Genomic DNA, 22,297 nt, shown 5'->3' on the forward strand with positions numbered 1-22,297 from the left:
TCATGCAGCTATTCAAGCGTCCGGGGGAAATTATTTTGATCAAGGCTCCTAGAACTCGGGTCAAACTTCTCAGGGTTGCTGTTAGAGGTTTTAAGGTCATGGTAACCATTTAGTATATTTAGATTCTTCTCAGTATATGGTTGTTCCTAGTCTGAGTCTGGACAAATCAATAGAGATTTCTCCAGGTTTAGAGCGGCAGGCCGACATCAATCGTGTTTTGTAAAGCGGTCACTTCATCTCTATTTTTATAAGAAAAAGAAAGTGAGTAAAATTTCTAAATTCAACTTGGAAAAATAATTCATAACAAAACACTAATATTGTTAAAACAAAATATATGTTATTTTATGAAAAATGAATACAACTTATTTCTTTTTGCCACATTTGCATTAGTTGGTCTTGATTCAATCAATTCATACTTGACCAAAATAAGACTTTTACCAAATCTAGAAACTACTCTTTAATGCAAGGTAAGCCCATATTAAGAAGAAAAAAAATTGTATTATAATTCACTAAGTGATTTAGTTCCTCTAGAAAAACACTAGAACTTTTCTTTCAAAATGGAGAAGGTTGAAGAAGATATGGTGTTGGCATATTCACTGTGACGCCATGGATTAGAAAATTGGGAAATGGTAGCTGCCGAATTCTCAAATTCCATTTCCGATCGACGTCGATGTATTCTTCAATTTTCGTCCATGGAATGTCAGGTCAAGTACGAAAGTTTAAAAGAGCGTTTTAAGAGTCTATATCAAACAGATTTTACTGAAGAAGAAGATGATGATAGTGGATTCATAAAGTTGATGGCAGATAAACTTACAAAGATATATAGAGATTATTGGACAGAGCAAGTCAAACTAATGGATACTCCACTTCAGTATGATTCATCTTTCTCATAAATCCTTGTTTTTTCCTTTTTGATTATTTTTTACTTGTGATGTTTGAAGAATTATGGGTTTTCACTATTTTTTTGTTTGATCCACATTTATATGATGGTTTTACAAAAACAAAATTATCTAGGAGATACAAAATACATTCAAAGATATATATTTTTCTATGGATTAGGAGTTAGGGTACAAATAAAGCATCACTAATTGGTACACTAATTTTTTTTTCAAATAAAATATTCTTGATTCCAATTTTATCATTACAAAAAAGGAAGAGAAAAGAATAATCACTATCATTAAACATCAAAACTCCATTGTTAATGTGTTTAGAAAAAAATTGTCAAACAATATTATTACTTATATACTTTTTAACAATGAATTTCGTCGATAATTCATGTTTTTCTTATAAAAATCACTAATGATTGTTAGCTTTGATAATTGGCCTCATATAATTATTCATTAGTTTTGGCTACTTTTATTGTCCAAATTTATGTTTGTAAATTAATTTTTTGGGGCACTGAAAAGAAAAACTAAAAAGGAAAAAAAATATGTTTTTGAAAAGTCAAATTGCTTAAATGTTCCAACAGAAAAAACTTTATATTATTGATGGCTTATTTATTTTTAAAAAATAAAATAAAATTGGTGTTAGGGAAAGGGAAAATGGAGGAGAGCATTACATGATAGGAGTCGAACCCTCATCAATAAATTGAAATTTTAGTTAGTCAACCAACAGAGCTACTAAGATTTTCCAATTAGTCATTCTTTGTATGTTACGATCTTTATCAAAAATTATGTAAGATTATTTGTCATCTCTCTTCAAATGCATATTCTATTCTTCTCGATGGTTTCTATCTAAGTGTTTATAATTTTCACTAATAATCATATGAGGGTGAAATTATATATATCTATATTTTTATTATAAGTTCGATAGCAAAAAAAGTAATTTGATTACTGATATCTTTATTTATGCTATGTTTATGTAGGGAAAAATCTCTGAATATTTTCAAACAGGAAGCTGAAGAAAGAATAAATTTAAATGAGGAAAAAAGTAATGACAAATCTAATGAAAAAATGGAGAATATTAATCAAGAGTTCATAAAAATCCTTGATGTGGTGAGATCTCACAAGAATTGTTGTCTTTTTGAATCTCGACTTCCCAGTCAGGTAAATAAATTGCTAATCTTTATGTTGTGGTTTGTTAACTTTATAATTGTACTTTCATTTCGAACTAAAACTTTGACAATTAAAAAGAATACTTCATTTCTTCTATTTCATGTGAGGTTCTTTCCTCTTTGTTCTATTATCAAAAGAAATAGTATTTTCTTAATTGAAATATGATTAACTTTAAACTTCACAATTTTTTATATTTATGGACATGTTTAATTTGACTCAACACAAAACAAAGAATTTTGAAACTTATGGTCTTAAATACTTTGTAATATTTCTGTCACTATAAAACTTCTCACTAATGGTAAAATGGAAATTTATGGCTTGATTCTTTTCAAATATAGAATCATGTCATTTGTATTTAACAAGATTGATAATAAAATGGTGTTACATAAAATCGGAAAGAAAGGAGTATCTGACATGTTTAATACCAAAAGTTTTTTTTTTCTTTTTAAACACATTGTGAGGTCAAATTTATAGTATAAGGATCATAAAACATGGATTATATATTCCTTATTAGTGCTAATATTTATATTTTTTCAGGAAGATCTATATTATTTTAAACAAATTAAGCAGCATATGGATTTACAGATTATTCAAAACAAGTTAGAACAAAATGTTTATTCGATCTTGGAAATCGACATCTTCTTTAGAGATCTATTATTGATTTTCAACAACGCCATTGTTTATTACCCAAATGAAACTCTTCAGTATTCTGTCACGCTTGAACTCAAAGACATTATTGTGAGAGAAATGGGTAAAAAATCCTTATTTTGTCGTGAAATTGTGTGTGGATTACTTGCAGCAAGTAACCCAATGTTGGCCAAACAAAAAATAGAGAAAAGAGCATATAATGCACGTAACAAAGCTCAAGAAGGTGAGTCATTGGTCAGACAGAGTGCGAGAGTGAGAAATAAGCTGGCTTGCGAATTCAAGAATGATCCGGATTATGATTGCAAAGGGCAACAAAGAAGAACGACAAAGAAAAAATGAGAATATTTTGGGAATAATGAGTGAAGCTTACTAGAAGGTGGTCGAGTTTCTAGGTGAGTTTTAGGTGAGTTAAATTTTTTTTTGTTTTGTTGTTCTGGTAATATTTCACAGTTTTGTGGTTTGAACGAAAAAAAGTCACATAATTGTATTAACACAATTGAGTTGATGTAGTGAACAACTGTTTGGTATGTGATTTGCATCAACCTTTTGTGTTAGCATAACGGGTTGAGTAAACGTCTTTTGTTTAGTGACTGAATGTGGTCCGCCATGGCTATAACTTCTCATTGAAACTCTATTATTTCACTCATTATTCTACCATTTTATGCCTTGTAACTCATGCAACCTCACACTAGCCATTTATCTACCCAATTCACTACCCCATAATCTTCCTATTCATTGCAAGGAAGAATTTCCTCCCAATAAATAGTGATGGTCTTACTTTGTTTTGGTGTATAAGAAAATATAGACTTCAATAAAGTGAGTGAAAAAAAGAAAGTTTGTATTAGTTGAAGAGGGGTGTTCTTTTTATGGAGCTTTAGACTCAACTCTTGTCCAGAGTTTGCTAAGTTGGAGTTTGTGGTTGGGATGTGATGTATCCTAGAGGGGTCAAGTCAAGAGGATTACTGCTAGGCTGGTGAAAAGATTTTTTGTCGCGGGCTTGAATCTCCTTAAAGAGAGCAAGATATCCACACTTCATCCTGAAGATAATTTATTTTCTTCATTTTATTTTCAATTGTAATTTTGTAATTTCACCAACAAAACCTACTTGATTTTCACATATGAATATATATCATCCTGCAATATTTTATATTATTTTTTTGACAAAAACTATACTATCTGGTCACTCAAAGAATATCTAGGAGTAAATCAAAATTTGTTTTCTCTATTGCTCTTTTGTTGTCATGTTTTTTTCTTTACAACCATGTTCTGAACTTTTTCTTTCGAATCGTGGGTCTATATTAGAAACAACATTTTTATCACACAAAGATGGGGGTAGAATATGTGTACATCTTATCCTCCTCAAACTCACTTGTGAGATTGTATTGGATATGTTGTTCACTACTAAGAAAACCGACTTCAAAAGAGGTCCGGATAAACCCATCTTTGAATTGTGAATCGATTAGAAACAACATCTTTATCCCGCAAAGGTAGGGGGTAAGATCTTTGTACATCCTACCTCCTAAATTGAACTGTAAGATTATATAGAATATGTTGTTCACTATTAAAAAAGGGCCGATCTAAACAAACCGACTTCACAAGAGGTCGAAATAAACTCACCTCGCGAAATTGTTTCTTTAAAAAATAAAAATCAAAACCCAACAAAAAGAGAGAAAATTCCATAGTGATTATCCCTCCCCTTAACTTCAATTTAAACTTGGCACCTAATTGAAGAAAAATTTCGTAACACAAACATTGACTTGGCACAACTAAAATTGTACACCCATCAAAACATTGTTTTCATTTTAGAGTGAAAAGAAGAACTTCCAACGAAGATTGGGGGGTGAGTTCCCTCTTCCTCTGGCCGGAACTTCAAAGAATAATGGGGTTAAATGTTGCAAAAACAGGTAAGTTCTTAGTTTGTTACAATTTCAGGACTTCCATTTTATTTTGATTCTTTGTTGTTTCAAAATTTTGATAGTGACAAAACCAAGATTTTAGACGATCATTGTTTCATGTTTTAATTTTGATGGATTTGTTGTCAAAATCTTGTATAGAAAATTTTCAAAAAGAAAAAAACCTATATTGTTATGGTGAAACTTCAAATTTGGGTATCCATCATCTCAACAACAAAAACCTTTCGGTGGGCTAATGGCCACCCGAATTACCCCACCTATTCTTCTAGAAGGATGTTGGTTTCAAACCTCGGTAGAAACCTGAGGAGTACTCCATACTAATGTGCCTTGGATGATCCACATCTCAGGGTCAGGATCAGGCACCGATGAGCACGTTGAACTATCCATGCATTGAGAACCATTTATTTATTGACTCATCCATATTGACGTAACTAAATTCGCCCAACACACTTATTTGATACCTTATTGACTAGATCGTCTTAACCCAATCCATCTCAAAAGAAGTACCCATTGGGTGAGTTAACGATTCAACCATTTATTAACTCAATCATCTTGACCCATGCAGATTAAGCTCAACCCACTCATTTGACACCTGTAAGCTTTGAATGAAGCTATGAAACTGTAGTTGATTTAGATGAGTGAGCTACCGAAGTTAACTAAATTGTATTTTGTCACAATGAATGGTTTTCAAGTGTGTTAACATTTTGACTCTTTTGCACAAATAAAATCTTTGTATGTTGTTATTTCAATTTAGATCTAATTAGGAAAAATAGTGCAAAAATAATTGTTTTGTCATAAACAGGAGAAAAATTCTTGTGGGGTGCCACGACTTTTAATTTGATATTGGCCAAGACTTCATCAGCACCAAGTTATGGTGATTTTAATAAAAGTTGGTCATAAATTGTGACTATTTGCCTTACAAAAAAATTATGCTTATCGTCAGGATTTTGGCCACAAACCTGGATAAATCGCCATAATCATTTCAGCATTAAAATATCATATTGATTGATTTATTTCTTGATATCTTTGGGATTGTTCTGAAGGAAGTGGAACTGATACACCCCTACTAGTATTTTTGAGCTCTTTCCATTTAAACTTTGTAGTTTCAAGAAAATCAAATTATTTTCTTTCTATTAAACTAAAACTATGCTCTTGATGACTTAATGATTAGTGTGTGTGTAGAACTTTCCCATCCCGTTTCAATGAAATGTTTTTTTCTTTACTAATCGTGAACAACTTGGTTCAAGGGATTTAAATCTCTCTTTTCGAAAGAGCTGAACATGGTGAAGTTTGGCATTTTACCTAAACAACTTTGTGATGAATTAACCGATTATGGTCTAACGAATGATGAACCTGTAGAAGTGGTAGCTATGAAAAAGAAGAGTCGTGAAGCACGCTATTAGCAGTTTGCAATGCTATTTTATCCATTAATATTTTCTTAAATTTATTTTTAAGGTTAGTTAATATTTCTCTTTCTTGATCTTTTTAGTAAGATTGTAACTTAAAGAACTCTTAACTACCATTCCTATATATTCCATTTTGTTAACCTAGGAATTCTTCCTTTTTGCTCCCATTCTTTGTCCTCAATTAATTGAAAGTTCTTATTTCTCGAGTTATCCCAATATGTTGTCTGTATGTGAAGCATCTCACCTATATTTCTTTGCACTTTTCAATAATTTATTGTTAAAACGATATTGTGAAATCACTTTGACCATACAAATAAATAAATTCTTCAAAATTTACTTCATCTCCATTAAAGACTCACTACTCTTCACTTGCATTACAATTTTCTTACTTAAATAGTCTTGCCTATAAAAGTAAGATACACCAATATTGAAGATGGAAGTGTAGTTAAGGTAAGATTTCTCCATATTCCCTTTGGCTAATCATGAAAGAGAATGTGGACCATTTTTCTGGAGATGATAATATTGTGCTCTCCTGATTTGATACGCATAATTCCTTTTCATAGCTGCAACAAAAAAAAAAAAGGTCGAAGTTATAATCAATAAATAGGAGACCTCACATCGATCTATCATCTTCAAGTACTTTTACTTGTTCACTCATTCTTCATGCAAGCGATTCAAACCAAAGGGAGGATTTTCTACTTTTAAGTCTGTGACATAAGTACTTGAACATGAGAAGGGTTTCAATGTTTACTAGATTTCTCTACTATAGAAGTCTAATGGTTAGGGGATGTCAATTCTTTAGATTTTCTTGATTACTGTGTATAAGAGTTTGATATCTAAAGAGTAAATCATCCTTAATCATTGTGTATGAGAGTTCATTGAGAGAATCATCAAATTCGATTTCATATTATTCTCAAATTGAGAACGGGATATACTCTACTAGAACAGAATCATCATATCATATCATAACATAATATAACACAATACTGAACAAAAATCAAAAGTTAAGTTACTAAAATACCTTTGATGGATGTCTTTTTTATTTTCATAAACCAAATTAAGAGGTAATTAAAAAAAATGAAAAGAGAAAAAGAACAGTTACAATGAAGAGGAAATACCAAAAATTGCATTTTTCCTTCATGTATATATATATATATATATATATAGACATCAATTCTTCTGCAGGATCATACAATATATAAGCATTTGTTATCCAAGAAAGAAATAATTAAATAGAATGGGCGTTCATTAATTTTAGCTTGTACTTTTAACAAATTTTGTTACGAATTTACAACATTAATACAATTTATATCGTATATACTAAACAAAGGTGTATACAAATTATAGAAAAGTCATGGTGTCCTATGCAAAGCTGTATAATAACTCTAGACCACTGTCAATATAAGTTTTCAAAAGGAATGTATGTGCTTCACTTTTTCAATTATCTGCTTCACCTTCTTCAATGGTTCTTCGTGCAAATAGGATGGATCATCTAGCTCTGAAGCCAAGCTCCGATCCCCAAGAAAAGCACGAAATGATTCTGCAACTGAATTTGACAGAGAACTGAGATTATATCCCCCTTCTAAGAAAAACACGCAACGTCCCCCACACAAATCTTTTGCAAGTTGCTTAATGCTGGAGGCTAGCATGTAATATGTTCCTGTTGTGAACTGTAAGCTAGCAAGTGGATCCAACAGATGGGCATCAAACCTGAAAATTTTAGATGACACGTTAGTTCAATTACGTTAGATAAGAAATCAGAAAGTCCTATCTTTATGTTTTAACATCCTCTTCTGCTAACAACATTTCAAGACCAGAAACGGAATATATGAGGCATGATAGTAGTGAATAGACCAAATATCCCGCCCTCATTACATTGCTAGTTTAGCAGAAAACACAAGCATAATACATGATCCATTATTCTCGTCAAAAGAAAAAGGAACCACACTGTAGCAGAACAATAAGAAAAGTAAAAGGAACTGTGTTTAAGTCATATGTTTCGTTTTATATTCCGAATGTTGAGACTATCTTGACAGACAAGAAAATTACCCAGCTGAAACAAGGATTATATCTGGCTTGAACCTTTGAGCACATGGTGCAATAACTTCATCAAAAACTGTTCGCATTGCTGTATCACCTGATCCTCCAGGTAAAGGGAGAGTTAGTGTTGATCCTTCACCATTTCCACTTCCAATTTGATCTATCTTACCAGTCCCTGGATAACTTCCAGCGTACATCGATCCAAGGATAAGTGAGCATGACTGATAAAATCCATGCAATTGTTAAGTTCCAGACTGTATTAATTCTACACATCAAGGTGCATAGCTGGCATATAATGAAAGAAATCCTGTTTTCCTCTAAACACAACGTTTGAATGAGGTGAAACGAGGAACACATCAGCAGGGGTGAAGGTTGTTTCCTTGTAATGTAGTAGGTAAAAGAAGATAACAATATCATACCCAGTGTGATTCCACAAGTGGGGTCTGGATAAGGTAGGATATAGGCAGACCTCACCCCTACCTTTTGTGGGGTAGAGAGGTTGTTTCCAATAAATCCTCGGCTCGAAAGAAAAGAGAATAATCTGATTGCATGGTAGTACAAAAATATGACAGCAAAATAACAAGATACAAGGCAAATAAAGCAACAGATAGTACTACACATTGAAGAAAAGAAACAGTGCGATTACTAAATAATGCTACTAATAAGGAGAAGCGGAGAGGAGGTTTGCCCCATGCCTCTCCCACACAAAGTATGACAACACTCGGCTACCTACCATACCAACCTTCTAGCCTAATCCTCGCCCTCCACATTTTCTTATCTAGGGTCATGTCTACGGTAAGCTAAAGCTGGCACATGTCATGTCTAATCATCTCCCCCTATCTAATAACAAGATACAAGGCAAGTGAAGATAAGAAACTACACGATTACTAAATGATACTATAATATGGAGAAGCGGAGAAGGGCTAGCTCCATGCCTCTCCCACACAATGTGACAACACTCAACTACCTACTAACCTTCTAGTCTAATCCTCTCTCTCAACATCTTCTTATCTAGCATCATGTCCTCAGTAAGCTGAAGTTGCCACATGTCCTATCCAATCACCTCTCCCTAGTTCTTCTTCGGCCTATACCTCTATTTTTCCCAACTCTTGTTATAGTCAACCTCTCACATTTTTTTACTAGCACATATTGCTTGCAACTATAGCATTGAATACGCTCAAATCCCTACCATATCTTCTTCCTTGAGCAGCAAATGCAACAATCTGAACATTTTCTTTTTTGAAAACGTTTTGTGTGAGAAGACGTTGCTCTACACGAAGTAATTCCCTAAAACAGATATCCAAGGAGGGAGACAGATCACGATTTATCAAGTTAGAGCAAACACTCAAAATCAAATCGCAATTTCATCAAAAAAAAAAGTTGGTCTCGCTCGCTTTGCTTGTATTATAGAAAGAGATTCAACACGTATTTCAACATAAACAATATTAGTAAATTTAGCCCTAAGTTTTGAACTCCAGAAAAATAATCCTGAATAGAAAGACTTTGTTAAGAGTAAATAGCAATGTCATGCTTTAACTAAAAGTGTCTTATGCTATTGTCATGATTGTAAACCTTATATAAATAATCTTATATGGCTTTTGCAGTTTTATATATCCTAAGATTATGGACAATAAGAGGGGAATTGACCCTAAATTCCATGTCATCACTTGAGCATCTTTGACTATCCACTGACCTAACTTTGTAGGATCCGGATCACTTCCATCTATATGGCCCCATAATTCTTTTTCCAGTGACAAATAGTTGAAACAAAAATTTCCACACAAAATAATTTGTTCCACATTTTTCTAGTGGAACGAACATTGAAGGACTCAAACTGATGCAGTGTTATTGAAAGTGCACTCAAGCCCTATAGCAAGGCTCAAAACATGTTGAACATTTTGCCTCACTTAATGTTCGCTTCAGTGTCGTCATCAAGGTTCTAAGACATACTTTTCCTTGCCAATGAACCTCTTCTCAAGAGACAATACTAAGTCATTGATAGTTCACTTTATCGTAATTATTTTTCAAATTTCTTTATTCTTACATTTTCATTCATACTTATAAATTATTTGTCTTGGACTAAACATATAATTTGTATTTTTTTCTCCCTTTGCGCCTTTTTTCATTAGAGCCCACATTTTATTTGCACTTTGCGCTTAAATCCCCACGAACCTTAGAGTTGTTTTGTGCTCTTTGCTTTTGATAACATTGTACCGATGTGAAGTCATATTTTTGAATAGCGAAAATAAAAAACAATGATAAGAAAAAAAAAAAACTAAAATAACCAAGACCAAGAACCTTAAGTATTTAGTCTCTACATACTTAGGACTAACTATTGGCGAATAACTAAGAATACAAAAGCTTCCAACAAAATCAAAAGTAACAACGGATCAAGAATAAATCTTACATATTCCATATTGAGAATATTTAATGTAGATCCTACAAGATACTCTATGATCTGCCTATCATGCCAATACACCCCTCCTCCTCACATGCTCAAACCATCTCAACCTCGTTTCCCTATCTTGTCCGCCACAGTCGCTACTGCCACCTTACCCTGTATAACCTCGTGTTTCTAATCATATCTCTTGTAATAAGCCCATACATCCATCTGAGCATCTTCATCTCCGTTACATTTATTATTTAAATGTTGGGAAAAGGGTCAAAAATACCCCTCAACTTTAGTTTATTAGTTGACTATACCTCTGCCGTTAAAACAAAGTTATTTATACCCTCGCCGTTACTAATTTCATCGTTTATACCCCTCAATTAACGTAAATCCCTAAATTGACTCAGATTAACCCGAATTTAAAAAGAAAGACCCATTCCTCATTTTAAACCCAATTCCCCGACCCTCTAACGCATAACCCGTTCCAACCCGGTCAATAAAAAAATTTGATAGAGCAGCTAAATTACCCAAAAAAAAAAAAAAACTCTACTCCACCCTTTCCTCTTCCTAAAAAATCCTAGAAAGAACCAGTGGAAAATGGAATGGAATAATCATAGTTAGGCTTGAGAGCCATGAAAGAATCATTAGTAAGTGTTTGCTGATTCACCAATGTACCAAAACTCCCCCACAAAATCAGCCGCCATAGCATCACCATTAATTTCAACACTCCCCAGAACTCGGAAACTGAATTACACTTTTCTTGATTAGATCCTCCGATAACCGGAAATTCGCCTCCAAGTGAGCTCGTTGGTGGTGCGATGGACGGAATGCAGCTGAAAACGACGTCTTCGTTGGCAACTTATTGGAATTTGGATTTGACGGATCTTGCATTTTCGAGTGAAGATAAAAAGCTCAGAAAAATGAAGTTGATGGAGAATTTCTCTTCCACTTGAAATTGAACCTGCAACATCACCAATAACCCAATACCCGTTATTCACCATATTCAAGACCTCAATCCTTTTCTCCACAACCTCTAATTTCGAATTCAATTTCACCAACAAAACTTTCTTTCAACTCTCTAGATTGATCATCGCAAAACAGAACATGATTCTTTTTTGACTTTTTGTTCAAGCACCCATCATCAATTACTTTTCTCTTGTCGTGAAAGAGATCTCTTTTGTACGATTGAATAATGCGGTTGAAATTAGTGGGATATTCGGGTTATGCGTTAGAGGGTCGGGGAATTGGGTTTAAAATGAGGAATGGGTCTTTTTTTTTTAAATTCGGGTTAATTTGAGTCAATTTAGGCATTTCCGTCAATTGAGGGGTATAAACAATGAAATTAGTAACAACAAGGGTATAAATAACTTTGTTTTAACGGTAAGGGTATAGTCAACTAATAAGCTAAAGTTAAGGGGTATTTTTGACCCTTTTCCCTTAAATGTTCGCGTTCTTGACTAACCAACACTCTGGATACGAGCCTTCATTTCACCCACCATGTTCCAATACGATGCACGACATCCTCATCAATCTCCCCATCTACTTAGATTATGGACCCAAGATACTTGAAAATTTCTTTGTTTTCTATGGCTTGTGCATCAATCTTCACTTCCACCGAAAGAAGTGGAGAGCCATACAAATCCACCAAACCAAAAATTAACCTTGCTGATGTTGGACAAGATAATTGTAACTACCAGACACCTTCATTTTAGTATATGTATCTCATTATGTGTTTTGAGACTTCAAATAAATTGAAAATGAATTTTGAGACTTGTTGGAATGGTTTTAGTTTGTACCCAAGGGGCTTGGTTGAGTTTCAGCACTTTTAGAACACTTGGAAGATCTCAGTTGCATCTAGGAGGTATTTTGGGACGTGACAACAATCATAATTGATGTGTTTTATTTCTGCTCATTTGTAAAAATAAAATGAAGGAAAGCGTCTGAGGAGTAATCACCAAGTCCCAAGCACCCTTGAACTGAACATAGTGTCAAGAATAATCATTTTTGTGGATCACTAGATCTAGCTCAATTTAGATAAAACCGAATGTTCTTTTATTCATTCAAACTACATTTTATAATAGCAGTTGATTCAGAAGTAAAAACGTCAAGATTTCCCAAGCAATTTGTTCAATGTAATGTGTAGCTTACTTGGTGAGTTGAAAGGAAAAATATATCTGGGTCCTCGTAGAAGGCATCATTGTTTCCATTTCCATGATGAACATCAAAGTCTATGATAAAAACACATTTCAATCCATGCATTCTTTGAGCATAACGAGCAGCAATAGCAATATTTCCAAACACACAAAAGCCCATGGCCCCCTTTGGAACAGCATGGTGACCAGGAGATCGAATTAGTGCAAAATCGACAGGAGGATCTTTGCTTATTCTGGATGCTGCAACCTGAAATATCAGATGAAACAATTACTCCAGCTTTGAGAGAGAAGTTTACCAACAAAACGCACCCTGAACTGATTGCCACATTAAACGAAGTATTCCCAGTAAACTGAAATATTACTAACAGCTTAGACTGAGACATTACCACTGAATCAACCAAGGAAATCCCAGCTCCAGCTGCCAATAACGACTCTTGGAACGTCTGTTCACATTGCCGTAGGAACAATTGGTGTTAATCTTTCTCACGGAACTCAATAATTTTAGGAACCTTATTAGCTCATACAAATTCAAAAACTTGCCTGATTAAGAGTAATTATTTCATTAAATATTAGAAAACTTAGAGCATGAAATTTACTTAAATGGAATGTTAATGTCTGTGGGGTTATGCACAGGGCTGAGCTGTCATAGTTACACTCCTCCATCATCATGCATAATGAATAATTAAACAGTATCTCCATATGTTTAGTTGATCAACATAAAGCACCATATATGACCACTTGTGTCTCATTAGGATGATGTCGTAAACTCATACAAGAAGCAACTAGCTTTTCTGTTCTGAGTTTTCTGATTAATCCTCATTCATGATGTAGGATTAATAAGAACTTAAGAAAGCAATTGAAAGGGATTTAGAGAAGATACAACTTAAAAGTACCAACAAGAACAATTGAAAGATATCAACAACCCTACTTAGTGCACTTAAATAGCGCTCCTAAACTATAGGATATCCTTAAATAGAATCAATCCACTTGAAAACACCCTTAAAAATCTTGAATCAAAGTTTGGAAACCATCCAACTCCACAAAATACATCAATCATCACAGGTAAGCTAACCCTAGTTATTATAGGAAACCAAGTATTTATACTAGGTCTAATTATTACATATTAATGACTTAAAAGTCCCTAATTAGGCCTAAAATGGAAACGGGCTGAAATACAGTTTCTGGACTTGATATAAAGAATGCAAGGAAACAAAATCAAAGTTTGCTAATGAGGTGGTTATGGAGATATACAAAAGAAGGACAATCACTCTGAAAGAAGGTAATTAAAGAGAAGTGTGGAGAAGATGATGCGTGGAAGACCAAAGCAGTCAGCACTGTATATGGGGTCAATGTATGGAAGACTATTAGAAATCTATGCCAGATTTTCAGTATCAATACTAGCCTCAAAGTTGGGAATGGCCACAAAAACTTCCTTTTGGGAAGACAACTGATTAGGACCTGGTTTACTCAGACCATCTCCGACCCACCTCTATTTTACTCTCCATTCTCTATATTTGGAGAGTAAAATAGAGAATGGGCACTCCAACCCCTCTTTATTTTAAACTCTATTCTTCATTTTTAGAGTGTTGAATAGTAGTTCTTCAAATTCACACTCTCTATTTCACTTTTTTTAATATTTTATTATTATTTCTATTATTTTCTAACTAATGTATTATTTTATATATAATGCAATTAACTAAATATCTAATATTCATAATTCTTTTTAAATGTAATTTAATATTTTAAAAATATATCATTTATTATATACTACTTTCATTCCAAATCAATAATATTTCAATTTTTTTCTAATTTTCGTCAATAATATAATTTGATTTTATTATTATTTTTTGAACGTGCATTCGGAGTTCTGCAATTACGTTTTGCAATTATGGCGGGACCGTCACATTTTTGGAGAAAGAAAGTATTACATGATATAATGACTACATGTATTATACTGTACAACACGATAATCGAGGATGAATAGTGTTATCAAAGGCGAAAAGCGCAAAAAATCTCTAAGGTATGTAGGGGCTTAAAGCGCAAAGTGCAAACAAAGCGTGGGCTTTAATGAAAAAAGGCGCAAAGGGAGAAAAGAAAACAAATATATATATATATATATATTTAGTCCAAGACTAATAATTATAAATATGAATGACAAATATATGACCAAAGAAATTGAAAAAAATTATGATAAAGTGAAATATCAATTATTTAGTGTCACTTCTTCATAAGAGGCTCATTGGCAAGGAAATGTTTGCCTTAGAACCTTGATGACAACACTTAAGCACACATAAAGCGAGGCAAAGCGCTCAACACATTTTGAGCCTCGCTTCAAGGCTTAAGCGCGCCTTTGATAACACTAGGATGAACATGATCTTAATGGACCAATTCAAGATGCCATAGAGGCTCCAACTACATAAATGGTGGTAGATGAAAATCTCCGGATGGAATAATTTTTAGTTAGACATAAAAAAAATTAAGGACAAAAATGCTCACTTTAAACTTCGTAATGCATTAGTAGAGCATTTATGGGAGTAAAGTAATAATTTTGAAAGTTGAGTGTTTATGTGATTGTATTTCACTTTTATTTGAATTTGTCCATTAATTAGTATATTATATAATATTTTCTTGCAATTTATGTTATTTAGAAATGTAGAATAAAATATAAATTTATATTATATAAAAATTTTGAAATAGTAAAATTTTATATCACATGAAAATTATATAAAGTGATTATTTGGGAAAAAGAAAGAAAAGATTTATATTATGAAATAAGAAAATAAGATTAAAATAGAATATACTGAGGAGAGAGGAGAAGATTCTTTTTTACAGAGTAAATAGAGAATTGGGTTGGAGTTGGATGTCCAACAAAATAGAGGACTCTATATTTGGATAGTAAAATATTGTATAAGGTTGGAGGTGCCCTCAGGTTTCTATTTCCAGATGTTCTCATACTACATCAACAACAAAAAGCTAAAATCACCGAAGTTTGGAGTAACCAAGGCTGGGATCTCAGTGACAGAAGGCCTCTAAATGACTTAGGATATGGATAGATTCATAGAATTCCTCAACATTCTCAATTTCTTCAAAAGGAGTCTCACTAGAACAAGATAGATTATGGTGGCTGAGAGACAGTATAGGGATATTTTCAGTCAAGACAGCAAATTATATGAGGAATCAGAACAACCACCTTAATGTGTAGTTGCCCTGGAAGCATTTATGGAAACCAAGATACCATACAAAGTGACAAGTTTTGTTTGGTCAGAACAAGAGCAACAACTATGGCAACACCAACACCAGTAAGACAGGGTGCACCTGAGCCAACTATTGGGACTGCACCCCGAGGGGGAGCAATGGCGAGAGGCCATGGTAGAGGTTGCGGGAGAAGGCCCACTAAAGACAGATGATAAGCAACTGGTCCAATTAGAGATGGAGCAGTGACCCCTCCATCGGCTGACGAGGTAGCGAGAGAGGGTGATGAGGGGGAGGATGAGCAGATTCATGAGAAGGAAGCACTACCCCAGCCTACTCTAGAGATGATCAACTAGGTTCTCACTTATCTTATATCGGGTTATCTGATCAGGGCTAGGCACCCCGCATTTTCTGCACTAGCAACTCAGGTACAAGGAGTACAACATGCAGCTGTTGTGGCTCCCCGCATGGATGCGTCCTTGGAAACATGCATGTTTCCTTGATTGACTACATGGCCTATAATGACTAGTCACCAGCATGATCTCTTTATTAAGTTCTTAAAGTTGAAACCTCTCGTCTTCAAGGGTACGGAATCTGAAGATGCTTATGATTTCCGCGTGGATTGTCACAAGCTACTTCATAAAATGGACATAGTGAAGCGATTCGGTATTGAGTTTGTTACCTACCAGTTTCAAGGGGATGCCAAAATGTGGTGGAGGTCTCATGTTGAATGTCGACCAACAAAGGCACCACCTATATACTCGGACTTTGAGGGACAGGAGGAGAGATAAGTTCCTGAACATAGAGCAAGAAAGATGTCAGTTGCAACCTATGAGGCCAAATTTCGTGCATTATCCAGATATGCCACTGAACTTTACTTCAGTCCACAAGAGCAGATTCACCGCTTTGTGAAGGGACTGAGGTAAGATATGCAGATTCCAGCATTACAAGTAGCTGCTTCTGCAAAATCTTTTCAAGAAGTGGTTGATTTTGTGATAGAGGTAGAAGGGGTGAAGCAAGATGACTTCACCAAGGTGTCAACATTTAAGAAGTTTCGTAAAGGAGGTAAGGTTAGTGGTTCTTACTCCAGAGGGCAGAGTTTTGGGGGTGGTCCACCCCGTCATCTTCAATCTTCATTGCAGGTTTCACATGAGGGTCTGTCACCGACCAGCGAGCCTTTTTCTGAGTTTGGGGGTTATCTTTAGTTTTCTTCATCTACATAGAGACAAAATCTTGACTCTAGGACTTGCTATTGATGTGGTGAGGCTGGGCATATCAGGAAATATTATTTGAGGCAGAGTAAGGCTCGGTATGATCAGAGTTACAGATCTCCAGCAGTTAGAGGTAGGGGTGGTCATGGTAGAGGTCATCATTCAGGAAGACGTGGTGGCCAAGGTAATGGTGGTGGCGGGCAGGTTGGAACTACTGTAGTGCAGCCCGCTAGAGGCAATGGATAGACATGTGATAAAGCCCATTGTTATGCTTTCCCCGAAAGGCCAGAGGTAGAGGCATCCAATGTTGTTATCACAGGTACTCTTCTGGTCTTTGATCGCATGGCTTCTATATTATTTGATCCTGGATCCACATTTTCTTATGTATCTTCCTCATTAGCTAATGGACTTGATTTGCATTGTGACTAGCTTGACATGTCTATTCATGTCTCTACTCATGTTGGTGAGTTTGTGTTAGTTGATAAGGTGTATAGGTCTTGCCTTGTGACTTTTGTGGGGAGCAAAACTTATGTAGATTTGATTATTTTGGAGATGGTCGATTTCTATATAATTTTGGGTATGACTTGGCATTCTCCAAATTTTACTATCTTAGATTGTAATGTTAAGATTGTGACTTTGGCCAAGCCTGGGATAGATCCGCTGGTATGGGAGGGTGACTATATTCTCGCCCCAGTTCGTATTATCTCTTTTCTTCGTGCTAAGAGGTTGGTGAGTAAGGGTTGTCCAACTTTCTTAGCACATCTCAGGGGTGATACTTCCAAAGTGCCTTCGATCGAAACTGTTTTGATAGTTCGTGAATTTGTGGATGTTTTTCCTGCAGACCTGTCTGGTATGCCAATTGATAAGGATATTGATTTTTGTATTGACCTAGAGCCGGGGACTGGCCCCATTTCCATTCCCCTTATAGAATGTCCCCAGCTGAGTTGAGAGAGTTCAAGGCCCAACTTCAGGAGTTGTTAGGTAAAGGTTTTATTAGATCGAGTGCCTCTCATTGAGGTGCTCCAATTTTATTTGTGAAGAAGGATGGTAGTTTTCGGATGTGCATAGACTACAGGCAGTTGAATAAGGTGACTATTAAGAACAAGTACCCCATTCCTCGCATTAATGACTTGTTTGATCAGCTACAGGGTGCTTGTGTGTTCTCAAAAATTGATTTGAGGTACGATTATCATCAACTAAAAATACGACCAATGGATGTGCCAAAGACTGCTTTCCGAACAAGGTATGGACATTATGAGTTCTTAGTAATGTCTTTTGGGCTTACGAATGATGCTGCTGCTTTCATAAACCTGATGAATGGAATTTTTAAGCCATATTTGGATCTTTTCGTTATTGTATTTATTGATGATAATACTGATCTACTCTAAGAGCAGGAAAGAACATGAAGAGCATTTGAGAATTGTATTGGGGTTGTTAAGGGAGAAAAGGCTTAATACCAAATTCTCCAAGTGTGAGCTTTGGCTCAATTCATTGTCCTTCTTGGGGCACGTGGTTTCTAAGGATGGAGTGATGGTGGATCCCACTAAAATTGAAGCAGTGAAGAGTTGGGTAAGGCCTACTAATGTTTCAGAGGTAAGGAGTTTTGTTGGTTTAGCTAGCTACTACCGTCGGTTCGTTAAGGGATTTTATTCCATTGCTTCCCAACTGACCAAGCAGAATGTTCCCTTTGTATGGTCAGATGAGTGTGAAGAGAGCTTCCTGAAACTCAAGACCTTGTTAACTATTGCACGGATTCTTGCCTTGCCTGTGGAAGGTAAGAATTTCATTATTTATTGTGATGCATCTTATTTCGGTTTATGTGCAGTGCTAATGTAGGAGAGTAATGTATTTGCCTATGCATCAAGGCAATTGAAAGTGCACGAACGTAACTATCTGACCCATGATTTGGAGTTGGCTGTTGTTGTATTTGCATTGAAGCAGTGGAGGCATTATCTATATGGGGTCAAGTGTGAAGTGTATACATATCATCGTAGTTTACAATATGTGTTCACTCAAAAGGACTTGAATTAGAGGCAAAGGAGGTGGATGGAGTTACTGAAAGAATATGACATTACTATTCTATATCAGCCAGGAAAAGCTAATATTATGGCTAATGCCCTAAGTAGAAAAGCAGGGAGCATGGGAGTTTAGCCCACTTACAAGTTTCTAGATGCCCATTGCCTATAGACGTTTAAACTCTGGCTAATGACTATGAGACTGAAAGTAATTGAGAAATGAGGATTCTTGGCTTGTGTGGAGGCAAGATATTTTCTTGACAAGCTTAAAGGAAAGCAGTTTGATGATGAGAAGCTGAGCCGAATTCAAGACATGGTATTGCGAGGAGAGGCTAAAGAGGCTGTGATTGATGAAGAAGGCGTCTTGAGAGTTAAGGGGCAAGTATGTGTGCCCCGTGTTGATGATTTGACTCATACTATCATTGCAGAGGCTCATAGTTCGAGGTATTCTATACATCCTGGTGCAACCAATATGTATCGTGATCCGAGACAACATTATTGGTGGAGTAGAATGAAGCGTGACATTGTTGATTTTGTTGCCCAACGCCTAAATTGTCAGCAGGTAAAGTATGAGCATCAGAGGCCTAGAGGGACACTTCCATGAATGTCCATTCCTGAATGGAAGTGGGAAAGAATTGCAATGGATTTCGTGGTTGGTCTGCCAAAGACATTGGGTAAGTTTGATTCTATATCGGTAATTGTTGACAGATTAACTAAGTCTACTCACGTCATTCCAGTCAAGGTGACTTATAATGCAGAGAAGTTAGCCAAACTCTATATCCACGAAATTGTTCGATTGCGTGGAGTTTCGATCTCTATTATATCAGATAGAGGTACACAATTTACTTCTTACTTTTGGAGGACCTTGCAAGCTAAATTTGGTACTAGATTGGATCTTAGTACATAGGCACAATATAAGCCCCATACATCATCATACACACGGAAACCATTCATAATAGCACCTAGAGCCACTTATAACATTTTAGGCACATTCAATGCGTACAATACATTACCTTCCTCTTTATCTTAACTCCTTTCCTCAAGCAGCCCTTAGGGAATACTTGGTGCAATGTATCACCTTAAGGTTACCAAGGGTGAACTTACATATAGCCTTTATCAATCCAACCACATATATTCATAGAGTCAAAAGCACACCATAAGACATAATCTTCACATAGGAACCATCACCTAAGACAGCCCCCAAGTCACACTAGTGCAATGTGCAAGTAGCATCCCATAATACTACTCCCATCAAGTGTTCCTAGGAAGCCACCATAGACTAGGCACATCATATTCAACAAGTCATAAAATCTTCATTTAACATTTGACATATGACCAACATACTTCATAATATCATATAAGGACTCATTCATTTACTACATCATTAGTCATAACCCATTTAGTTCATATCATAGATAAACCACCCTCACAACCCCTTCACAAGCTCACTTGTGCAATGTACCCATGGAGTCCCATACCCCCACATATACTAAGCAAAACTATTAAGAAGTCATGAGTGTAATTCTCATGCATAAACATACTTCATGTCTTGACATAAGTAAAGTCAACCTTAACATGCTTTCATATTAACATACATAGACCATAGTCTTCATTACATAAAGAGCCTAATCAAAACCTCCCTTAGAGTCCACTTATGTAATGCATAAGTAGGGTCCATAGTCCTACCTACACTAAGTAACTCTTCAAGAAATCATGACTAGAGTTCATATTCTTATCTTAGTTCATTTCTTAACTTTCGAGACACATTGCCATAACCGACATAGACTATGAGAGCTACATGGAATCCGGTGTTCTACTCCCACACCGAAAAGAGAGGGTACTACTTGCCAAAGTAGGACCTACATACATAATAGTTATCTAGTGGATCCACTAAGCTAAGACCTACGGGGGCACTTAGTAATGGAACAAGGAGATTGCTACTAGAAAACCTTGACTTACTAAGTGTGGAGGTTTCCATCTCATGAGACAACATCTATGTTGGGAAGCCGGACTTGCTAAACGTGAAAGTTCTCTTGTGGGAAGCCGGACTTGCTAAACGTGAAGCCCCCACTCTCACTTTTCATGTTCACTCGGTGCTAAGCTCCAACTCCCTTTTTAAACATCTTTAAGCCTTTATTTAACATTAGTTCATAAAGTAGGGTTTAGGGACTTAATCCCTCATATCATATAGCTAAAAGGTTTCTAAGATGAGAATGACCTTTCATCATAGAACCTACATTATGTGAGAATGACCTTTCATCATAGAACCTACATTATGTGAGAATGACCTTTCACATAGTCATACCATATTCATAACATAGTCTAGTTTAAAGTACAATTGAGGAAACCTTTCAAGAGACTCACTTTCACTAGATTATCATAAACCTTATTCATTCATTCATGTGTGTGTGTACATATGTGAGAAAGCCTTTCACATAAACACCTTTATACAACACATATTCATACCTTGCTAATCATACACTTTGCATGCATAATAAGATGTAAGGGTGCATATAAGAGTTAACCTTTCAATAGACATCATAACACATAATATTCATAGCTATACATGTAGAGTGTGTGTGTGAGCATATTGGTCCTCGTAGTGACATATTAGCAACAACATTGATATTAAGTGTTCTTCCCTTAAAGGGATCACAACACATTCACAATGTCCCCAATTCATGAGCAATTCACATATAAAGCCCTTAGGGATTCTAGAACACACACCCACACTTCATCATAGGAGACAAGGACACATTCAACATTGAATAGGTACTCCTAACATGTATATGACCAAACATTCATATATGGGGTCATATAGGTAGGGGTCATTCCACAATAGTACCTAACATAATCAATCAGGTAGACCACACCTTATCCCTAACATTATCATTCAAATTATGCTCCTCATCATCAACACACTTTAAACATCATGCTAGCATTGAGGATTTCATACATAACCTTCATAGCATAACTTCATAAACATATGCGTCATAATCATCAATTCACTTCACATCTATTGCCTTCAAGGCCATGATCTCAACATGCATAGATAGACAAGAAGTAAACACCTCCACCATAAGTGGATCAAACCTCACAACATCAATTCTCACACTATAGACTAGAAGTTAGGTCAACTTACCAATTATCCAAGCCATGATCACTGTGGATCAATCCTCAACAATTCATAATCAATTGACATAGGTAGCAATAGGAATCAACAATGTAATTCAATAACATAAACATAATCTAAGTACAATTCTATAAACAAAGGAA

General features: G+C 35.3%; 1 protein-coding gene across 1 annotated transcript in view; it reads right to left on the bottom strand.

Annotated features, from left to right (window-relative positions):
* Positions 1–7,405: 7,405 nt before the first annotated feature.
* Positions 7,406–22,297, bottom strand: part of LOC125869202 (histone deacetylase 14, chloroplastic-like) — a 270,052-nt gene continuing 255,160 nt past the window's right edge. Inside the window, exons 3-6 of the mRNA XM_049549768.1 lie at positions 12,990–13,046; positions 12,599–12,850; positions 8,071–8,252; positions 7,406–7,731 (exon numbers count right to left, since the gene is read on the bottom strand). Of these exons, the coding sequence (XP_049405725.1) occupies positions 7,431–7,731; positions 8,071–8,252; positions 12,599–12,850; positions 12,990–13,046 (792 nt within the window). The 3' untranslated portion in view covers positions 7,406–7,430. The remainder of the gene's footprint in view (positions 7,732–8,070; positions 8,253–12,598; positions 12,851–12,989; positions 13,047–22,297) is intronic.

Source organism: Solanum stenotomum, chromosome 1 (assembly GCF_019186545.1).
Source record: "Solanum stenotomum isolate F172 chromosome 1, ASM1918654v1, whole genome shotgun sequence".
Classification (NCBI taxonomy): Eukaryota; Viridiplantae; Streptophyta; class Magnoliopsida; order Solanales; family Solanaceae; genus Solanum; species Solanum stenotomum.